Source organism: Chrysochloris asiatica, unplaced genomic scaffold, assembly GCF_000296735.1.
Source record: "Chrysochloris asiatica unplaced genomic scaffold, ChrAsi1.0 scaffold00004, whole genome shotgun sequence".
NCBI classification, from domain to species: Eukaryota; Metazoa; Chordata; class Mammalia; order Afrosoricida; family Chrysochloridae; genus Chrysochloris; species Chrysochloris asiatica.
This window is the reverse complement of record NW_006408522.1, coordinates 14,918,802-14,940,915: the sequence shown is the minus strand read 5'-3', so window position 1 is coordinate 14,940,915 and position 22,114 is coordinate 14,918,802. Positions and strand designations below refer to the sequence as shown.

At 37.2% G+C, this 22,114-nt stretch overlaps 1 protein-coding gene across 5 annotated transcripts in view; it reads left to right on the top strand.

The window, feature by feature from the left end:
- The window catches only part of TCF12 (transcription factor 12), a 429,352-nt gene that overhangs the window by 127,236 nt on the left and 280,002 nt on the right, over positions 1–22,114 (top strand). For 4 of the 5 annotated variants that reach the window (XM_006831611.1, XM_006831614.1, XM_006831613.1 and 1 more), the window contains exon 4: positions 18,765–18,838. The exons of the other annotated variant lie outside the window; for it this stretch is intronic. In XM_006831611.1, coding sequence (XP_006831674.1) covers positions 18,765–18,838 — 74 coding nt within the window. The remainder of the gene's footprint in view (positions 1–18,764; positions 18,839–22,114) is intronic. 5 annotated transcript variants of the gene reach the window in all.

Sequence of the window (22,114 nt, the reverse complement as noted above, 5' to 3'; positions counted from 1 at the left end):
AAACAACAATGGCACAAAGAAGAGAACAGAATGCAGGGTCCAAAGCCAACAAAATCCAAATGTAAATTTGCTAGTTGACAGTCTTCACATGTGAAGTAAATGGGTTTATTTTGGCAACTGTTGGAGTTAAAAATACAAAAGACATCACTTAATACAAAAGCAAAAGTAATTGAGGTTCTTTTCTGTCTCTTTTTTTTAAAGAAAATGGTCTTTCGAAATTTATAGTAGCCCTTTAGTTTGTATAAAGAATGCTGCCTTTGATTTTTGTTAAATCCACTTGTTGTTGACTTAATCCCATTACTAGTGTACTGTTTTTCCTCATTTTCATGAAAGTTATTTTGGGTGACATAAATAGACAAGACCATTACATCAAAAGTTTACCAAGTAAAAATGTCCCCCAATGTCTTGAATTACATTCTTTCTTGGTATCTTTGCAATTTATATATATACATAACTTTTTGTTGTTATATAAATAACAACAAAATGAATCAAGGTTTACAGAGCAGATCATCAGTTTTTACATTCAGCTTCATTACAATGATTGCAATCCCTTCCATGTACTAATAGTTAACAGTATCAACCTTCTTCCCCATGTTAATCTCTTTCTTGTGTGTTTGTGTATATATATGTATGTATGCATTTTGACTTTTTACTGTGAATGATTCCTATCAACGGAAAAAAGATTGAAGTTGTCAGGGACTTCATTCTTCCTGGATCAACTATCAATACTCATGGAAGCAGCAGTCAAGAAATAAAACGATGTATTGCATTAGGGAAATCTGCTGAACAAGACCTTTTTGAAGTGTTGAAGAGCAAAGATGTCAGCTTGAGGATTAAGGTGCGCCTGACCCAAACCATGGTATTTTCAGTAACCTCATATGCATGTGAAAGCTGGGCAGTGAATAAGGAAGACCGTAGAAGAATTGATGCTTTTGAGTTATGGTGCTGGAGGAGAATATTGAAAGTGCCATAGGCTGCCAAAAGAACCAACAGATCCATTTTGGAAGAAGTGTAGCCAGAGTGCTCCTTGAGGCCAAGATGGCCAAACTTCGTCTCTTATACTTCAGACGTATTGTCAGGAGGGACCAGTCGCGGGAGAAGGATATCATGTTTGGTAAGGTGGAGGGTCAGAGGAAAAGAGGAAAATAATTACCATTTGTGTTAGATTTTTTATTAAAGAGTTTACCTGCAGATTAAAAAAAAAATTTTTAGTGCAGTTTTCTACTTCCTACAGTGTTATTTAAATTTATTATTATTATTTTTTTTTAGATGAGCTTCTGGTTCATTAGAGAAACTCTTCCAGGTTAGAGTTCATAGTTTTCTTCTTTAGATTTCAGAGACTTAGATTCTTCTTGTACAGTATCCTGTTCAGTCAGAGAAAGAGTTCCAGATTTGTAATGTAACTGATTTATCTGAAATTTTATCTGCCTTTCTTTTCTTTTTCTCTCTCTTTCACAATAGTAGGGTCAACATTTTATGCTTCTTTAACTTTATTTTTTTGAATTGCAACTTTTTATTCTGACTTTTGGTTGCATATTATTTTCATGTGGGAGTTTTTAAGGATGACAATATCGTTTTGAAAACAATTTAGTTGTTTCCAAAGTTCATGGATCAGTTATGTTTTACACACAGATACATATCTATGAAAATCAGCAGATATAAATTTGAAGAGATGTTTTGGAGGGAAAACTTGCTCTATTTTATTGGTGTTAACTTGCTTGGTCATGGGTGGTAGTGATGGCCAACAGAAGCTAGTTAAAACTTCATGGGGGCTGGGAAGTGAATGACCAAGCATGATTTCTGACTCATAGTAGATCTTTAATAAATACTTATTTAATAAAAACTGTTAAATTATAGAGAACAGATCTATAACTAGATAATTGTAGAAACTAGTACATAATGATATTATTTTTTATCTTGTGTTACCTTACTCTTTTAAAACAGCCCAGTGAATCGTTGCAAAAAAGGGATGTTTTGAGAGTAGATAATTATAAACACTTAGGAACTACTACATGTAAAATGTTTTCCAAACACTTATATATACTATCTCATTTAAGTGGGCAGAACCAATGTTATTTTCTTGCTTCCACAAATGAGGAAACTGGGGGTGAGGAGAACAGTAGCGTCAGGATAGGAGTTACTGTGCTTGCTTTGTGGTCAAATTGTTTTAGGGACGACATCTCCTTTATAATTTACTATAAAAAATAAACCATTAGCACTCATGTGGTACAATAGTGAATAATTGCTATCAGGACTGACTATGAGGGTTGGAAATGTAAAGGTAAACATTTTGTAGCAAAAGGAGGGGAAATAATAATAATAATAATAAATAAAACATACACTTTATGTTTTAAGCATGAAGCTATTGACTTCAGTATCCTATCAGTATCCCAGCGAGAGAAGAACTGGATTTGAAGAGACAGTATCACAAATGGGAAAATCCAATTTAGATTTGGGTGCCCACCTCTTACAGTTTTCTCATTGGAAAGATTGTCAAATGAGTTCTCTAAAAGTGAAAATGAAAATGCCTTTTTCTTCAGCTTCAGATAACTTACATTTATTGAGCATTGACTATGTGACAGATATTTTATAAGTATCTTGTAAGCCATCATCTCACTTAATTCTTAACCCTTTTCTGTAAGATAAGTACATTATCAATCTTCATTTTATAGATAAATAGCCTTATATAGGGTCATTTGGTGTGGTGCTGTAGGATAAGCACTGGACTGCTAGCCAAAGGTTGGCTTCAAATACACAAGCCGCTCCTCGGAAACCCTATACATGGTCACTATGAGTTGAAATTGATTTGACAGCACTTAACAACAACTAAGCTCAAACTTGCTGCCATTTAGGGTGTCTGAGACTGTAAATCTTTATGAGAGCTGACAACCTTGTCTTTCTCCCACAGATCAGCTGGTGGGTTTGAAATGCCAACCTTTTAGTGCTTTTCCTACAGCACCACCAAAACTTCGTAAATTACTAGAGTAAATATTATTAAATTCTAACAATGCGTCATATTCTTCAATAAATAAATTCTTCACTAGCTGAAGGTACACCAAAGAAAAAATAAGAAAGAGAGGTTTATGTGGGTCAGTAGAGATTTAGGAATGAGCCTGATCAAAGATAGTAATGTTGTTCTGAAGAAAGTCTGGGGAAAAAACTAGACCAGCTCTTCAGGTATTGAGAAGAGGTGGCAAGGATTCCAAACAAGGTATTGGATATTCTATATGCATATGTTGTTGTTGTTGTTGTTAAGTACCGTCAAGTCGGTTCCGACTCATAGCGACCCTGAACACGGTTTCCGAGGCTGTAAATCTTTATGGGAGTAGAAAGCCTCATCTTTCTCCCGTGGAACAGCTGGTAGTTTCGAACTGCTGACCTTAAGGTTCACAGCCCAATTTGTAACCATATAGAATTAGACAATTCAATACAGTTCGAGCCTTTCTACTAACAAGGGGTGGGAGACAGTACTTCTTTGTAAGGAGATAACAGCACTTAGACTTAGGTGCATGTTCATTTGCTGAACTGGTGGAAGAGGTAGATGTGATTTTCATTACTGTGAAAATCACAGTACTGAAGCACTGCTGAGCAATTTATAAAATCCTCATAATTTACCCATCTTTTCTTCTATTTTGTTAGTGACATAATTGAGGAGATCAAGAACCCATACCTCGTTCCTTCCTCCTAAGCAGAAATATACCTAAACTATGCCTACCATCCTTACAGATTCATTGGGTTGAAGGTTTTAAAAAGAGTGTAGCTAATTTAGCCAGAGGCAAAAGAACAAACTCAAAATGAATGGGTTCCTAAATTTAGGAAAAATTGTTAAATAAAAGCACTTTTCCATGGAGTCTGAAATACTTGAAAGGAATCCCAATGCTCCTCAGAATACATGATACTCAGTATAAGAATGGCATGGGAGGGGGCTGGAAGGAATGGGGAAGGAGACTGACCTCCTCAAGAGCAATTGTACAAGACTAAATTTCTATAAGGTAGAGGTCAGACATGCCTCCTCTCTCCAACCTTTTTACCAATTCTGACACAAGCTGTCCCTCCTATGGCACTCTTTACTTCTCTTCTGGGTTCAATAGTGTATTTCAATGGTCATACAAAATTCAGACAATATTTAAGATGATCAGATTTATTAGGGTAATATCAGACTACTTATTCAGGATCAGGAAAGGCTTAGGATACTGTTCTTTGGCCAGGACAGCTTCTTCTGTACCCACAAGCAGCCTCTGCCTGGTGCCTCTGTCCCTTGGCCCCGTGGGCCTATTGAGTTGGCCCTATCTCTGCCATGCTTGGGTAAGCGTTAAAAAATTCTTTAGTTCTGATGATGATTGTTCAGAGGCACCCCACTCTGCTAGTTCCAAAGGCATTCAGTTCTCCAGTTCCATGGTCAGAAAGCCTGACTCTGTAAAGTGCCAAGAGGTACCCCACTTTACTGGCAAGCTTTCTGCCTGAAGGCACTCAGCCTTCTTGCTTTGTGGCTGGGAAACCCATTGTGCCATCTGCTGCCAATCTCATGGATCTACTGCCACTGCTTTTCTGCTGCTGTTTCTTGCCATTTCCTTGTTAAAGCTTTGTCTCCTAGGTCTAGGAGGTTGTCAGCACTTGGATCCGAGGCCCAAAGGACATGCTTCTCTCCCATCTCTGCTTTCTTGGTGATAGGAAGGTCTCCTCATCCCACCTAGATGGATGGCAAAACTAACCTAATCCTTTCCTTAGGGCACCATACACCTTATTTGCATAATTAGCGAACTGTCCAGTTCCCTTGGTGGGCCTGAAGCATTTTCTTTACATAGTCCCACCCAATCATTTGGTGGGAGTCACAGAAACTAGAACTAGAAGAACCATTCTAAGTAATTCATTTCACCGTACTCAATGGTAAAAATAAGCTATTTTATCATCCTTGTTTATAGAATAAAATTGTGAGATTCTAGCCCTTTCCTGTGTTTCAGAGTTAGCAAAGAAGTGATTTTGTGAACAGTTCCATTGAGGTATACTCTGTTCTTTTAGTGTCTTGGTTACATCTTACTTTAAAAAAAGTCTGAGCAAGATGATTTCATTGACCTAAAACTATTTTTCGTAATTTGAATAAATAATGAGGATTCTTAATATCAAGGAGCAACTGGTGAGCTTGAACCACCGACCATGGAGTTCAAACGACTTTGAAGTCTGATGCATTAGGCCATAGCTAAGACTCCAAATATGTGATGGCTTTGTCATGTTTGTGTTAGTAATGACCAGGCATTTTAGTTAGTATTTCTAGTACCAAAATTGGGATGAAGGAATATTCATTGTAAGAATAGATAACATTTAAAAGGTGATGGAAAAGGAAGACTTGGATGCTGTACTTTAAAGATAAAAAAATATTGTCTTAGTACGTCTCGACTCTCAGATGTTTGCCTTTTGTTACCTTCCGAATAAAACCTTGCCACATGCATACAGACTTGCGCATACCTCTCAAAGGCACTGTTGCTGTCTTTCTCCTTGGAGTTTCTAATACTAAGTGCTAATTGTTATAGGTATTTTACTACTATATTCAAAGCTCTTAACTTGACTGTGTAACTATTCTTTGTTTATAAAATGGAATCTTCGGTTTTCAAGTTAGTATTTAAATTACTTGGTGTATGAGGGTGGTCATATACTTCAATTAAAAAGAGGATTATTTTGCTTTTTTTTTTTTAAGTACCAAAAATGGGGGGGAAAAGTTAGGATGAATAAAATATATATATAGTGAAATAAATAAATCTTAAGCGTAACAGTTCAGTTAGTTTGATAAATGTATATGCACCATGTAACCAACACCCCAGCTAAGATAGGAAATATTTCCCTCCTGCACAACAGTGACTATCATAGAGTGCTTTCAGGATTGAACGCTTCCTCCTCCAGCTGCTGGGAGTGTTGTCACACCTTCTAGCAGAGTCCCTCTTCAAGAGAAGCCTTCTGCTCAAGAGCGCTCTTGCCTAAGGTCAAACCCACTTTCCAAGGGCAGCCTATATTCAGTGACTGGATAATGCAGTCTGGGGGAGGGTAAGAAGGGACAGACATCAAGGTCTTGACCCACTTACTGCAATTTGGGACCGTTCCAAGAGCCACTTCAGTTCAAGAACCTCCTATACGATGAACTGATCATTGGTTGCTACTGTATTGCAATTTAGCGTCTCCCTCTGCACAGTCCTGTTTCTTTTATCTCATCACAAGTGTTGTTCCTAAGAGTACTTCCCAATGAGCTTCTTATACTCAACTCTCTATCTCAGAGTCTGCTTCCCAGGAAGCCCAGCCTACAAAATTCCAGGAAGTTCCCTCAAGCCCCCTTCTACTCAAATCCTAACCTTTGTTTTGACCTTTGTTACTATGGCTTAGTTTTGCCAGTTCTAGAACTTCATATGTTGTGTTGTTAAGTGCTGCCAAGTCTGTTCCAACTCATAACGACTCTGTATAGGGTTTCCTAGGAGCAGCTGGTGGCTTTGAACCACTGACCTTCCAGGGATTATCCTGTAGCACCACATCAGGACTCCCAAATTCCATATAAATGGAATCATATAGTATGTACTTCTTTTACTAAAAATATTCATTCAAGTTGTTGTTATGTGGGGGCTTCAAAAACTTTGTGGAAAAAGGAATGGAAAGATATGAGATTTTCCCACAAACTTTTTGAAGCCCCCGATATGTTTTAATAGCTATCTCGTTTTATTGTATTTAGTAGTTTTCCATTGTATAAATTTTATGTTAAGTGCCATCAAACTACCTTGTATTTTTCTATTTAAGTATCTATATAGAAGTATCTAGGAGTCCTGGTGTGGGGCTGTGGGTTAATGTGCCAGACTGCAAAGCCATTTGAACTGCAAGGTTGGTAGTTCAAGCTCACCAGCTGCTCCTTGGAAACCCTGTAAAGGGTCATTATGGGTTGGAACCAACTCTACAGCACTTAACAACAACATCCTAAACTATCTATTGGGATAGTTCCTTTTTTTTTTTTTTTTTACTATTATTAATTAAGAATTAATTTACTATTATGAATTAATAAAGTATTTTGCTAAAAGACTTTAGCAAAAGAATCTAAGTAGGATATCATGCAAGTCTATATTAAAAAGGTGGTAGTGGGATTCGAGGGAGAGCGGTGACTCTGTAGGATAACCACTGGACTGGAAACCACAAGATCAGTGGTTCAAGCCCATAAGCCATTCTTCCAGAGAAAGATGAGGCTTTCTGTTCCCACAAAATATTTAAAGCTTCAGAAATCCTGTGCGATATCGCTATGAGTCAAAACTAACTCTGTGACACTTAACAACAGCAAGAAGTTGGAATGGAAATGGAGACTCAAGAAACATTTATAAGGAAAACCCAGTATAGGGAGTAGTGGAGGGAGAAAGGAATGGTTACAATTCTAAATGGCTTGAAATACATTACTGTCCACATTGTAAGGGGAGTCCTTGTGTGGATACTGTAGGATAAACATTGGATTGCTAGCTGCAAGGTTGGCAGTTCAAATCTACCAGCTGGGTCCTTCATCAGTCAACTGATACTTGGAAACCCTGTGGTTGACTTTGAACCAACAACAACAGAATAAGGAGTGCTGATGATGTAGTGATTAAACACTCAACAGCTAACTGAAAGACTTATGACTGGAACCCACCAGCTGCAAGAAGAAAGACGTAGCAATCTGTTTCTGGTAAAGATTAACAGCCTTGGAAACCCTACAATACAGTTCTACTCTGTGCTCTAGGGTTGCTCTATGAGTCTGAACTGATGTGATGGCACCTGGTTTGATTATCGACAGTATTGTTGTTAGCTGCCATCTTGTCTGTTCCAACTCATAGCGACCCTATGCACAACAGAACAAAACACTACTGCGTCCTCGTAGCTGTTGTTATTCTTGATCCCGTTGCTACTGCCGCTGTGCTTCTCCATCTCATTGGAAATCTTCCTCCTTTTTGCTGGTCGTCTACCTTACAAACATGATGTCCTTCTCCAGAGATGGGTCCCTACTGATAACATGTCTAAGATAAAGACTCACCATCCTGATTTCTGAGGAGCAGTCTGACTGCACTTCATCCAGGACAGATTTGTTTGTTCTTGGGGTAGTAATATGATACTTTTAATATTTTTATACAAAACCATAATTCAAACGCACTGACTCTTCTAAGGTCTTTCTTATTCACTGTCTAACTTTTACATGGATATGAGGTGATTGAAAACATGAGCCATGACTGGAGTCAGATGCACCTTAGTCCTCACTTGGCCCCTGAACCCTTTAAAGAGGACTGTTTGAAAGCAGATTTGCCTAATGCAATAAGTCATTTGACTTCTTGACTGCTACTTCCATGAGCATTGATTGTGGATCCAAGCAAAATGAAGTCTTTAACAGCTTCAATCTTTTCTCCTTATTATGATGTTATTTATTGGTCCAGTGGTGAAGATTTTCTTTACATTGAGCGCAGCCCATACTGAAGGTTGTTGTCTTTGATCTTCATCAGTGAGTATTTTAAAAGTATGTTTTGCTTCCAGCAAGCAAGGTTGTATCATTTGCATATTACAGGTTGTTAATGAGTCTTCCTCCAAACCTAATGCCACATTGTTCTTTATATAATCCAGCTTCTGGAATTATTTGCTTAGCATACAGTTTGAATAAATATGGTGAAAGGATACAACCCTGGTACTCACCTTTCATGATTTTAAATCATTCAGTGCCCCCTTAGTCTGTTTTAACAACTGCCTCTTGGTATTAGGATGGTATCTGGTCCAAAGGCATTTGAAGAAAACATGAAGTATATATGAAGAGTGTGACTTTAAATGTGATGAGTTTTAGGTGATGCCCCCAGAACCAAATGAAAGCCTCCTGCAGGCATATATAGATTTAAGTTTCAAAGTACAGGGCTGAGTTTAAGATTTGGGAATGTGCATTTGGAAATGGTTCCTTCATAGGGAAGAGTCAAAATAAAAAAACTAAATGAGCTATCCAGGTGTGCTGAACATAATATGAGACGTTACGTTTGGTTTTCTCATAAAGAGGAGGAAGTGCAAGAATACAGAAATAGAGGCCCAACATTTGCCAGACCCCAGAGAGGTAAATTGGTTAACAGGATTAGATTCTATCTAGATTAGGATTCAGCAAAATACAGCCTGTGGTTGGTCAAATCTGGCCCATTTACCTTTTTCATGAATAAAATGTTATTTGAACACAGTTACACTCATTTATATTGCCTATGATTGCCTTTGCACTTCAATGTCAGAGTTGGAGTACTTGGTATGAGAGACTATATGGCCCACAAAACCTAAAATCTTTATTGTCTGACCCCTTTAGGAAGTTTGTTATACCCTGTTCTGTTGTTGTTAGGTGCCGTTGAGTTGGTTCTGATTCATAGAGACCTGGTGTAGGGTTTCGGAGGAGCAACTGGTGGGTTTGAACTGCCAATCTTCTGGATTACAGTCCAGTGCTGATCCTACAGCACCATACTAGAAAATGAAGACCAAGAAAGGTGCCATCGTATTGTACGATAAGGCTGCGTTTGATAACCTGACAGTTTCATTTTACTCGGTAAACAAATGTTTCCTAAGAACCTGCTGTGTGCTGTCATTTGATTTTCTTAGTGTGGTCTAGGAGAAAGCTAAATGGCAAGAGATTCGTGACTGAATAGGTAAATGGTAAGGAATAAAAGTAGTAGGCATAAATTTTTGTCTTGTGAAAGCTAGAAAGAAATGAGTGCTAGTTTGAAAGATATGTGAGGAATAGATGTTTAAATAGAAGGAAAATATGAAAGAAACAAAAATGTGTGTAGAGTTCTTCTAAGAGGCAGAGTGTGTTGCTATTACAGGAATTAATGGTCTAAGACTTGAATGCAGGGAGTACATGAGCCTCATTACAGGAAATGAATAGAATTGTTTGTGGAATTAAGTTAAGAATAGTAATTGCTCACACAGCTGTTTTTAAACAGCAAATTGTGTTAGGTAATCAGCAAAAATCCACTAAAATGTACTTGATAGTTATGCAGAAACTGCTTTATTGGTACTGACTTATGATCCTAATGGGTACTATAAAAACAAACAAACAAAAAAAACCTTTGTATGCAGTTTTCATATTTGTACAGTGTACTATACATTTTTACTTTAATGTGTAAGTTCAACTACAATGTTTTCCTCTTTGCTCTCTAACCACCAAGCCTTTAATATAATTGTTTTATTCAAGAACAGCAGCTGCATGATCTCTATGAGTGCACCGAGCAATGAGGTGTGTTTTCATTGAAGGAAGGAGTGTCTGTTTGACTACTTCTGTTTGTCTACCTCCCTAGAAAAAAAGGAATGTTTTTCTATATAGCTGGATTTAGGTCTAATAATTTTTTTTTTCGTTTTCTGTTAGACCTTTTAAAACAGAGTGTCTGTATTGCCATCATTAATTTTTTGGTTTGAATATTTCATAGAATTCCATTTTTATTTATCAGTTGACATAGCTATGCCTCTTTGATTTTTTGCGGGGAGGGTGACTTCTCTAGGGATGATAATATATACATCATTAACTTCTCCCAGTCTATAAATAGAGTTAATACTGTATCATTTCACATAACTTGTGGTAATCTTATAACCTTACAGGTGTATTTATGCCTATTCATGCTTGTATTTTTGCTATAGTCTACTATATTACATCTACATACGTTTACAGTCCCTAGGATAGAATGCTTTATTTTTTGCTTTAAATAACTGCATCTGGTTTTTTTTTTTTTTTAAGTTTTTATTGTGTGTTGAGTAATAGTCTAGATGGGAGAATATCAGCTTTATATTCATCCTATCAAAGGAGCTCTGGTAGCGTAGTGGTTACGAATCGGGCTGCGAACCTTAAGGTCAGCAGTTCGAAACTACCAGCTGCTCTGCGGGAGAAAGATGAGGCTTTCTGCTCCCGTTAAGAATTACAGCCTTGGAAACCCTGTACAGGGTCGCTATGGGTTGGAACCGACTCGACAGCACATAACAACAACAACATTCATCCTATCATATATTGTTTCATTGCAATGATTACAATCCCCTCCATGCATCATCATTCAACAGCATTTGTTTCCGTTCCCTCTGTGGTGTTTTTTTTTTGGATGTACACCGAAGCACACAGGAATATATAACCATTCAGACAACCAAAGGGCATACCCTACCCCCCGGCTGCCAGCACACAACCCCTGTCCCTTCTTGAGTCTAAAGTTCCCAGCCACTCCATTTCTCCATATCATCATCTCTGCCTCCATCTCTGGCATCGCTGCTTCTCTGGATAGGGTCCCACACTCTGCTCTTCTTCCTTGATGGTCCCAGGGTCCTCTGCTCCTGGACTGCAAGATCAACCATTCCCCTCCTTTTGTTACAAAACCTTTACATTTGCAACACTCAAAATCAGTCCTTATAGCAATTATTCACTATTGAACCACAAGAATCTTATCCCAATCTCTTTTCATCATCCCTGTCCAGACAGGCTGCAAACCACTCAGTGGAAATTTTACCTTCCCCTGCACCTTCTGAAACTAGGCTCCCTCTTGAAAGCTTGTAAGCCAGTCACTTCATGCCTTTGTAGCTCCCCCATTTTGGGTAGCCAATGTCTAAGTTGCCCAGCCCTGTCAACCCTGTGTACAGAAGGAGTAGGAATGACCCTTGCTGTAAAGATTTCTTCCCTCTTTAAGCTACTACATCCATAAGTGTAGGTCAGGTTCATCAAACTGTAGTGGATTACACTTTTTCCCCTCTTCTTTCTTCCTCTATTCGAATTCTGATCATCCAGCCATTGAAGCTAGGTCAAATAGTTACTATCTGCAGTGGTTACTATAAGCATCCTTGTGCATCTTCCCTCATTCATATCAGCTGGACACTTCACTCTCCACTCTAGTCCTCTGTGGCTATGTCCCTGTCTATGGGCTCAGGAGTCCCCAGGTCTCACTATACTGCTGGCCAACCAGGTCTCAATCCAGGCTGACAGGAGTCTATTGAACATGGTCGAGTTGTATCTGATTTAAAAGGTTAAAGGAACAGATATTTGTTTATTTACTAATTCTGATGCTCTTTTTTCTTTCTTCAAGATCCAAATTTCCTCTGGAAATGTTTCCCTTCAGCTTAGAGAATTTCCTTTACTGTTTTTTGTACTGTAATTCTACTGGCAGTGAGGATTCCTGGTTTTCTTTTATCTGAAAATGTGACTTAGGAATATTTTTGCCATACATAGAATTCTGGGTAGATTGTTGTTTCTTTTCTGTCTCCCAGCACTGTAAAGATATACTTCCTTTATCTTTTAGTATTCATTTTTTCTGATGACAGCTCTGTATTGATTTGACCTGTAATGTATTTCTTTTGCTGGCCACTGTAAATAACTGGTTATCAGCAGTTTGACTATGATGTGAATAGGTATGTTTTTGGTTCATTTTTATTTTATTTGGTTTTCAGTGAGTATCTTTAATTGATACATTTATGTTTCTCACCAAATTTGTAAATATTTTTGGCTTTTATTCCTTTAGATATTTTTCTATCCTGTTCTCTTTGTTTTTCTTCATAGCTATTTGGTTTTTAAATAGTTTCTTTCAAGTCTCTGAGGTCCTACTCATTTAAAAAAAAATAATTTATTTTTCTATTTGTATCAGTTTTGATGATATCTGTTGATCTGTCATCAAATTCACTCAATCTTAATTTTCTCATCCCCATTTTTCTCCCCACTGAAAGAATTAAAGCATTTTAAATCTCTTATTATTATTTGTTCTAATACTTCCTTTTGTGTCTATTGAAGTTTTAAAAAAATCTCTATTGAGATTTCCAATTCTCTCTTTCATTATGATCATGTGTCCTTTATTTCACTGAGCATAGTTATAATATCAGCTTCAATGTTTTGACTGAGAATTTTAACATCTGGGTCATCCCAAAGTTGACCCACTGTTAATTATACCTTCCCTTGACATTAGGCTACATTTTACTGATTGTTCATTTGTCAAGGAATTTTGTGTTGTGGATATTATGAATGTTGTCGGAATACTAATTTCTGCCATGTTCCTCCAAAGAGTTTTGACATTCTTCCCCCCTGCACCCCTCCCCCAGTAAACCACTAATTTTGTTATAAAACCAGAAACCCAACCATTGCTGTTGAGTCAGATCCTACTCATAGCAAACCTGTAGGGCAGAGCAGAACTGCCTCTTAGGGTTTCTTAGGCTGTAATCTTTATGTGAACAGACTGCCACATTTTTTCCTGTGCTGTGCTGTGGCTGGTGGGTTTGAACTGCTGGCCTTATGATTAGCAAGTAAGTGCTTAACCACGCCCTGGGGGCTCCTTTAATTTGGTTATAATCAAAGCGAAAACTCTGCTGGCTGAAGTTAGTGACTGCTCAGATCTCAGATTGGTTTTTTTAGCTTGCTGCCAGCAGTTTTGGTTCTGCTCTGTACATTGGTGCTTCAGCCCTCATCCAAACACTTGAGCAGAGATAGACCAAACATTCGGGCCTCCCTTTTCTTGCTCTCTGCTTTTTGGTATTCTTTCACTCTCTGGTGGCTGTAGTTGCTCTAACTCTACTCTCTTTCTTCAGACCAGAAAGGTGGTGAGTTTTCTTTTGGAATTTTAGTTGTTGCATGCTGTAATGGGAACACCAGTGTGGCGCTGTAGGATAAGCGCTGAACAGCAACGTCAGTTTGAACCATGAGGTTGGCATTTCAGACTTACCAGTCGCTCCTCGAAAACCCTATAAAGAGTCGCTATGAGTTGGAAACAACTGGACTACATTTAACAACATTGCTATAGCTGCTCCTTGCCTTCAGGATAAAGTGTTAACAAGGTGGGACTTACTTGTGATGGTCCCTAAGAGCTGTTAAAAGGAGAAGCTCAGCCTTGTGATATCCTTTTCTAAGTTTAAATTTCCATCCAAAATCATTCTGCTTTTAGTCACTCTCCAGAGCTTTTAGTTATTGTCTTGTATTTATAACCCCTGCCCCCACAACCCAAATTTGTAGCAGCTCTCTGCAGAAGCTTACTTTACCATATTCGAAGTAGAGCTTTGAAATTGCTTCCAAAATCTTTGTAATCTGAATTTTAAAATAACACTCCCCTTTTTAAAAATTTTTGTTGCTTTACTAGTTTTTGAAATTCTCCTTAGCTTGCATGGCATCACTCTTCTATTTTGAGTGTCCTCCTTTTAACCCACTTTCATTATTGAATTTTTATGACATAGTCTGTCATGTGAATGCGTGTAATTCTGTATGTTGTTGGTCATTCAGTAAAACCTTTTGAGTGTAGAGTTTTGTAACTTCTGCTAGGTACAGAAGAATATGGAGGTAAATAAGGTATGTGCTCTGTTATAAAGCTTTATGAGCAGGATATACCTGAAAACCGTCATCACTGTTCAAAACATAGTAAGCTCAAATTCACTTCCAAAGAAGAATGATTAATTTAGACTCATGATAGAGAAAACTTCACAAAGTAGAGGGCATTTGATCTCAGCCTGATTCATAATTAGGAATTCCATATGTGGGGAAAATGAGGGATGGGTATTTTAGGGTCAGGAAATAATAGGAGCAGAATGTGTGACAAGTCTCTGGGCATGGCTGGCAAGTGATTAGTGGCTTGATGGATTGGAGTGTTGAGTTTGGAGAGATACAATGAAGTTAAAAGGTCGATTGAGATCAGTTTGAATGAAGAATGTTTTTCCTCTGTGGAAAAAATAACTGGCAATTGGTGAAAGTTCAGAGTTCTTGTATTTAGATTGGGAGACTATTAAATTTGCTTCTTAGATACAGTGTGGGCCATTCCTGGTTTCAAGAAACTTGACAACTAGTTTACAGAAGATTCGGCAGTATTGGAATGTCTTCTGGGGCTTTCATTTCCATTTCTGGCCATCAGGAAGTTGTAATTTTTTTTTATTAATAGACCTGACATTTTCTTTTCATCCTTAATCTTTGATTTAACCACAGAGATTTTCTGTTCAGTTGTATTTTTTATAAGGTATTTATTTCTGATTGATGCAGATAGTAATGGTAACACAGCAAAATCACTGTATTCAAAAGTTATTTATTAAATTAGTCTTTTTCATGATGAAATTTGCCATTTATTCATTATCTTTGTGTACTTTAGCATTAAAGATTTGGAATAGGGTAACCCTCCTTCTTAATCTTTGTTCTCAGTAATGCCAAATAGAAATTATACTTGAGTTTCAGAAACTACTCTGAGAAGGAAATACCTTCTTTACTTTTTACTAGGCTTCCTTTTTCATGTGTTTAGAATGTTTTATTTAGCAATTCATTGCATAGCATCTCAATTTTCAAAAATAAGTTTTAAAGCAGAGTCTCTATAACCATTGTTGTATGCTTCATATGAGATAGCGCTACAGTCTAAGCTTCTCTTATAGTTTTAATATTTCCCTTGCTTTTATATTTCATTTGTTGTTTTTAAAAAATAAACTTGTACCCTAATAACAAAGAATTTTTTTATTGCATTCTAATTGATCTTTTTCCATAGTGAAATTCTAGGGAAAGAGTGCATATATTGATTTCATGGGTCTCTAAAATCTGAAAAATGCAATAAAAACGGTGGTGGTAGGATTCTAGATACATATTATTTTACAGTTGATCATACCCTTTGAGCCTTATCTAAAGGAATATCTTCACAATAAAATTGAATGAAGAAACTATTGACGATAGGCACATTCACAGCTCTGGTTCTTTGGAATGGCTCTCTCCAATCAGATTTTTTTGATCAAATCCTTTATTGAATCACCCTATAACAGATGGAAATCCTGCAAAGTATATTATCTTTCCCTTGTTGATAACAGCATTGAGAATTGATATATTTGAACTACATTTTACTTACTGGAATAAGAAACCTGATTGCAGTGTTATCAAAAGCTAGTATGTGTGTATATCATGTGTCTGCAGTCCCCTGTGCTCTGCAGGAATGGACCTTCCATGTATGATATGCAAGATATATGGCCTCTTGACTTGCTTTTATTATCAGCTTTCAGATTTTACTAATTTTTATAATTTCTGTATTTAGAAATTTATCTTGTGTGTGTCATTTTTTTAGACTTACCTTGATATTGGTTGTGAGGCTTTGGACAGTTTATTATTCCTGTTATAGCTCTGTGCTGATACAGCCATTGTCTTCAGCAGAAAGAGTAATTTATTCCTTTCTCTATTCTTTACACCTCCCTCCTTCTTTTCCTTCTTTCTCAGTTCTCTATACCCCCTACTACTACCTAAAATATTTTTCCAATTCTAGTCCTGCTTCTCACTTTACTCTGTCCATAGTACAGGGTAGCAGGGTTTCTGGTGAGAGGTATGAATATGTCTAGGGGCAAATGGGAGGATAAGGAATGGGTCTTCATATTAGCAGCCTTGTTCCAGTTTACCTGTTTATTCCCAAGAAGATCTTGTTTGAAAATCACCAAACCTGGAGTGATACTTAAGTGCCCAATCTCTGTGTGTTTAATAATTTTTGTTTACTAAGACCCTTTGCATTTAATCATCTCTCAATGTTGGGTTAGGAACTCTGGTAGCGTAGTGGTTACGAATCGGGCTGCGAACCTTAAGGTCAGCGGTTCGAAACTACCAGCCGCTCAGCGGGAGAAAGATGAGGCTTTCTACTCCCGTAAGGATTTACACCCTCGGAAACCCTGTACAGGGTCGCTATGGGTCGGAATCGACTCGACGGCACTTAACAACAACAACAACAACAAAACCAAAGTAGAAGAAAAACAAATTAGCATTCAGGGTCTAGAAAAGTCACCTTTCCAAATGTTTTCCTAGTAGTTAAACACCTAGCACATGTTACAGGACCCTGAGCTAGAATAATGATGAGACAGATTTAGCAAAAAGAGAATCCCTAGTCAAAAACAAATGGGGTGGAAGTGGTGGGAAATCAGGTAGACTAATAGCTGAGTTCTTCCTAGAAAAAGAAACAATGCCAACTGGTGGGCTGTGTCAGCAAGTTCACCTGTGCCTCTCAGAGTCTTATTCTCTGACACACTGAAAACTGATTCCCACCTCTTATGACTCACCAAACTCCCAGCCTCTTAGGGGACTGTCTGTGTGTGGAGTGTAAATTATGATTTTACAGAAGAAAGAGGCAGATTGTTAAATTTACAAATCATTGTTTTTCATATGAGGTCTAGAATTCAATGTTTTTTTTTATTTTTTAACTGGAAAATATTAGATTAAAATATTCCTTTTAATGGTGACACATGGAATCAAATATTATGGTTCGATTCAGAAAAGCATGTATTTAAGAGATTTCGCATGTAAAAATTTTGAAAAGAAAAAAGTGATTTAAACCTTCACACGAGCTGCGTTAGGATTACCACCTTTAATCCTACTAATAGTACTAGAATAGGCTAATGTAGTGAAGACCAAGCAAGACTCAAAAGTTTTTGCACCATTGAATTATTGCTAAAGATTTTCTTCTGTTTACCGTTTGTATCTGTCAACTGAGGAACTACTGAATTGACATGCATAGAGTACAAATGGAAGGGAAAGAATATATGGGAATGATAATTCAGACATGTTTTGACACTGTCTATTACTGTATTGCACCCATGGTGTATATTACTTTCAGATTTTACTAATTTTTATCTGTTTGTAGAAATTTATCTTGTATATGTCATTTTTTTTATATATACTTACCTTGATATTGGTTGTGAGGCTTTGGAAAGTTTATTATTCCTGTCATAGCTCTGTGCTGATACAGCCATTGTTTTCTACAGAAAGGAGCTGTTTATGCTAAACGATGACTCTCGCCTTTGTCAGTGCCAGCCACGACTTTTTACTCAGAGTCTGGGTATGTTAACAATAAAACTACAGAGCCCAGAGCTGAAAACCTATCAAGATCTTTGTATAACATCTTTGAAATCCCTGTTGTGTCCACTATAGGGGTATCTAGTATTCTTTAGCTGATGCTCTGTCAATCATAATTTTTATTGACTAACTTATGCTTTTTCTCCATGCTGTTACAGGTACTAAGGTCACTTGACTAAAATGGGGTATGTAGGGTGACAGGATAGATCCATCTTCTCTCTATATGTAATTTTTTACAGATATATTTAAAACAACACATAGGCTCTGCATCTAATCACTTGAGCTAAGAAAATTCAGATTCATAAAAAGAATAAACTAGGGTCATTATTTTTATTAGAATAAGATTTCATCAAAATAAATGTCCATGTTCTTGTTGTTCATTGGAAGTATGTTTCTTTGCATATAACTTTTCACAAAAATTCTGGTAGTTTCATATGTAGTTATTTGTATATTAATTGAGATTAATGTTGATTAGCTATGATTCTGAAAATCTATAGTGTATATGTTGTTGTTGTTAAGTGCCATCGAGTTGGTTCCAACCCATAGCGACTCTGTATAGGGTTTCCAAGGAGCCGTTGGTGAGCTTGAACCTCTGACCTTGCAGTGCAAACGGCTTTGCAGTCTGGCACATTTACCCACAGTGCCACACCAGGATAGGGCATTGTATTGTATGCCTCAGTGATGAAGATACTCTGATGTAATTTGTTTTCTAAGTAAACTATTGATAAGCAGTCAGTTTCATTGACACAGAACTGCAACTTGCTGAATTGTTTTCTCTACTTATACCATTGTTAATGTTGTGAGGTGCCATCAGTCGATACTGACTCATAGTGACTCTGTGCACAACAGAACGAAGCACTGCCTTGTTCTGCGCCAACCTCACTTATACCTCACTTCCCCCCAGAAAAAGAAAGGAAAAAATTCCTTCCAGATCTCCTTTTGGTTTTACATTTTTCTCTTCTTTTCTCCTTAGGTATGGATGAAAGAGGAGGCACAACATCTTGGGGAACAAGTGGCCAACCAAGCCCCTCGTATGATTCATCTAGAGTAAGTTTGCTTATCAACACTTGATTAAAACTATAAAAAAGAACAACCATCTGCAGTATAAGTAAGCTGATCCTTGGTGGCACTGTTGGCTAGACATTGGACTGCTAACCTCAAGATCAGTGGTTCAAACCCACCAGCTGCTCTGAGGAATAAAGATGAGACTATCAGCTTCTGTAAAGATTTAGTATCAGAAAGCCCTGCCAGAACCGACTTAATGGCAGTGGTTTTGGGTTTTCACATATATTAATTTGATTCCCTAAGAAATCATTTCCTGTACTTATGTGGCCTTTTATTCCTTGTGTGGGGTTTATTTGCTTGATCGAGAGTTGTTGTTAAGTGCAGTAGAGTCGGTTCCGACCCATTGCAACCCTGTGTAGGGTTTTTAAGGAGCAGCTGGTGAGTTTGAACTGCTGACCATGTGATTCATGCTGACCTTGAGAGAGTGATGGCTTTCAAAGCACCAGCTTCTCTCCCCACCCACCTGGGACCCCATGTTCTTACACCAGCAAGTCATCAGGGACTATTGCCCTGTCCCTGGGAATCATCTGGAAACAGGCGTAACAAATGATATTTCTTGGTCAACAAGAGAAAATAGGCACAAGCTAACTTTCTACACACTAAAAGATCAGAAGTTAAGATCTTTTTCAGCAAAAATCAAAAACCATAGTTTTCAGATTGAGAGTGAGAAATGGAAAATTAGACCAAAGAATTAGAATACAATAGAACTCTTTGCTCCCAGACCCCCCCAGAAAACTGGTGAGGCTAAGAAATATCTTTTCCCTAAAGGCCATGTTTTTAATGAAAACGAACCATTTCTTATTTCTCTCAGAATTAACCTAGAGAAGATGGACAGGCATAAAATTTATAGGTATTTAATCCTAGAAGCAAATTGGCCTATGAAGAGGAAAAAAAACCCAAAATATGTGATTGGAATTTTTAGTCTCTGTATTGGTTACACTGTTTTGCATTGAAAAATGCTGAGTGAAGGTGCTTCTTAAAATATGTGGGGTTTGCCTATTATATTTGGCAGTAGGCTGTGTTCAGTTTATTTAAAATACTTTGGGAAGAACTGGGACAGTAATGTGGAGTCCAGAAAGATGTATAGAAAGACTTGAGTGTCTGTGTTTCCCTTTGGGGATCACGGCTGGGATTCCTGGCCTATAGAGTACAGAGCACTGTCCTGCCTATGACAAGACTTGAATTTTTCTGTTGGCTCTACTGCTAACTAGCCTTTGGATCTCAGGCACATTGTTTTATCTTGGGAATAGTTAAACTATTCCAAATTGCATTCTAGCTTTCAGAATTTATGTTTCTCTTAATATTGTGAAGAGAAAAGATAGATTTCCTGATTCGATTTTGGGAATAGGAGTTTTATATAGTGGGGAACTTGTAATACTATTTGTTAATATTGGATTGTTTTCTTTCACAGGCTTGAGTTACTCTCTGATAACATTATTTCTTACAATGTATTAAATAGTATCTTTGTACCTTATGTTCATTTTCTTCTTGTTTTCTTTTTCTATTAGAGTACTGCATAGGATTTTAGGAGAAAAGAATCTAGGAATGTATCCAAACACTTGCATAATTTGTGATCCTGGAAACTAAGTTTGCCTCCATAGTTAGAAAAACAAATCTTGCTTTCTTTAGCAATTTGATCCATAGGTAAAATGTGAACTGCTGTCTTTTGCTATTAATTTAACTCTCTTGTATATAGTAAAATGGTAAAGTGATCCTATTTTTACATTTTAAAGACTCAGATTGTTATTGTTGCTCTTATTAAGTGTGGTCGAAACAATTCCAACTCATAACGACCCTGTATAGTGTTTTTGAGGAGCAGTTGGTGGGTTTGAATTGCTGACCTTGTGGTTCACAGCCCAGTGCTGATCCTACAGTGCCACATCAGGAGTCCAGATTAATCTCTAGTTATTCTGAGTTTACCATAGAACCACATATACACACCCACCCAGTCTATTCAGAGGTCAGATAGAGTGGTGAGTCAGTCTACACTAGTAACTGCATTTTTGCTCTAATTGAAGTCCACTCTTCAACATCATTTTTCTCCTTCTATGGGCTTTCTGCTCCTGTAAAGATTCAACCTTGGAAGCCCTATGTAGGGTCACTAAGAGTCTGAACTGACTCCATGACACGCCACCACCATCCAGTCATGAAGAACTAGTTAGCAAATTATGTTTTATTTACAAAAATCTGGATCCAGTTTCAGATCATTTATTTCTTCTCTTAGCTTTCTCATCAGAGAAAGAAAGCGAAGGTTAGCTTTGAGACCTCCCTCATCACTTAATAGGAAGATGGTTAATTTTTAGGGTTTTCACATTAAATGTCATTAAAAGAATAATAGTAAGCATAAACTAGTTTAGCTTTGTTATTAAGAATCTCAGTCAAAAACATTAAAAAAAAAAAACAACTCAGTCGACTAGTCAATTTCATTTTCCTTAAGTATGTTTTTTTTTAATTCAGAGATAAATATTTGTTTGCCATAAACCAGTTTTGACATACTTGTTAGTAAACTAATTGTATCAGTTTTGAACTTTAATGAAATTACAGATACTTTGTAGAAATCATGTGAATGAAATTTATTTACCATCATGTATAAACATTGCATTTCCATCACAGCAAATGGCATCATTTAAAATGCAATTTTATATTCAGTAACATCACTACTTTGGAAATTTTTATTTTACAGTTTCTGAATGCTTAGAAAACCCCCTCTGCCATCGAGTCAATTCCAACTCAGAGTGATTGGGTTTCTGAGGTTTCTATAAATCTCTACAGGAGCAGATAGCCTCATCTTTCTCCTGAAGAGCAGCTAGTGAGTTTGAACCTCTGACCTTATGGTTTGCAATCCAGTGCTTATTCTACAACGCCACCAGGGCTCCTTTTGTAAACCCTCAGAAGTCCCAAAAAAACTATTAGAAAACTACAAAATCAATAGTTAGGTGGAACTATAAGACATTTGCCATTAGTTTACATGAAGTCAGCTATGTCTGGGTTGCTGCCCACCCTCCCCATGACCTGCTCCAAAAGGAGGAAGAAAGAATAATTTTTTGCAGTACAGTAAAACTGTATCTGGCACACGAACTCTGATATACTGTATTCTACTGTACATACAAGAGAGCTTTAGAAAGTTCAAGAATAAATTCCATTGTCCACAGACGTTTTAGAAGCTCCTTATATTACCATATAGGATTATCTGTACAAAATCATGTATGTTGAGCTTTGTTTAAGAGATTTTCAAGAAAATTTTTGGTATGTGTACAC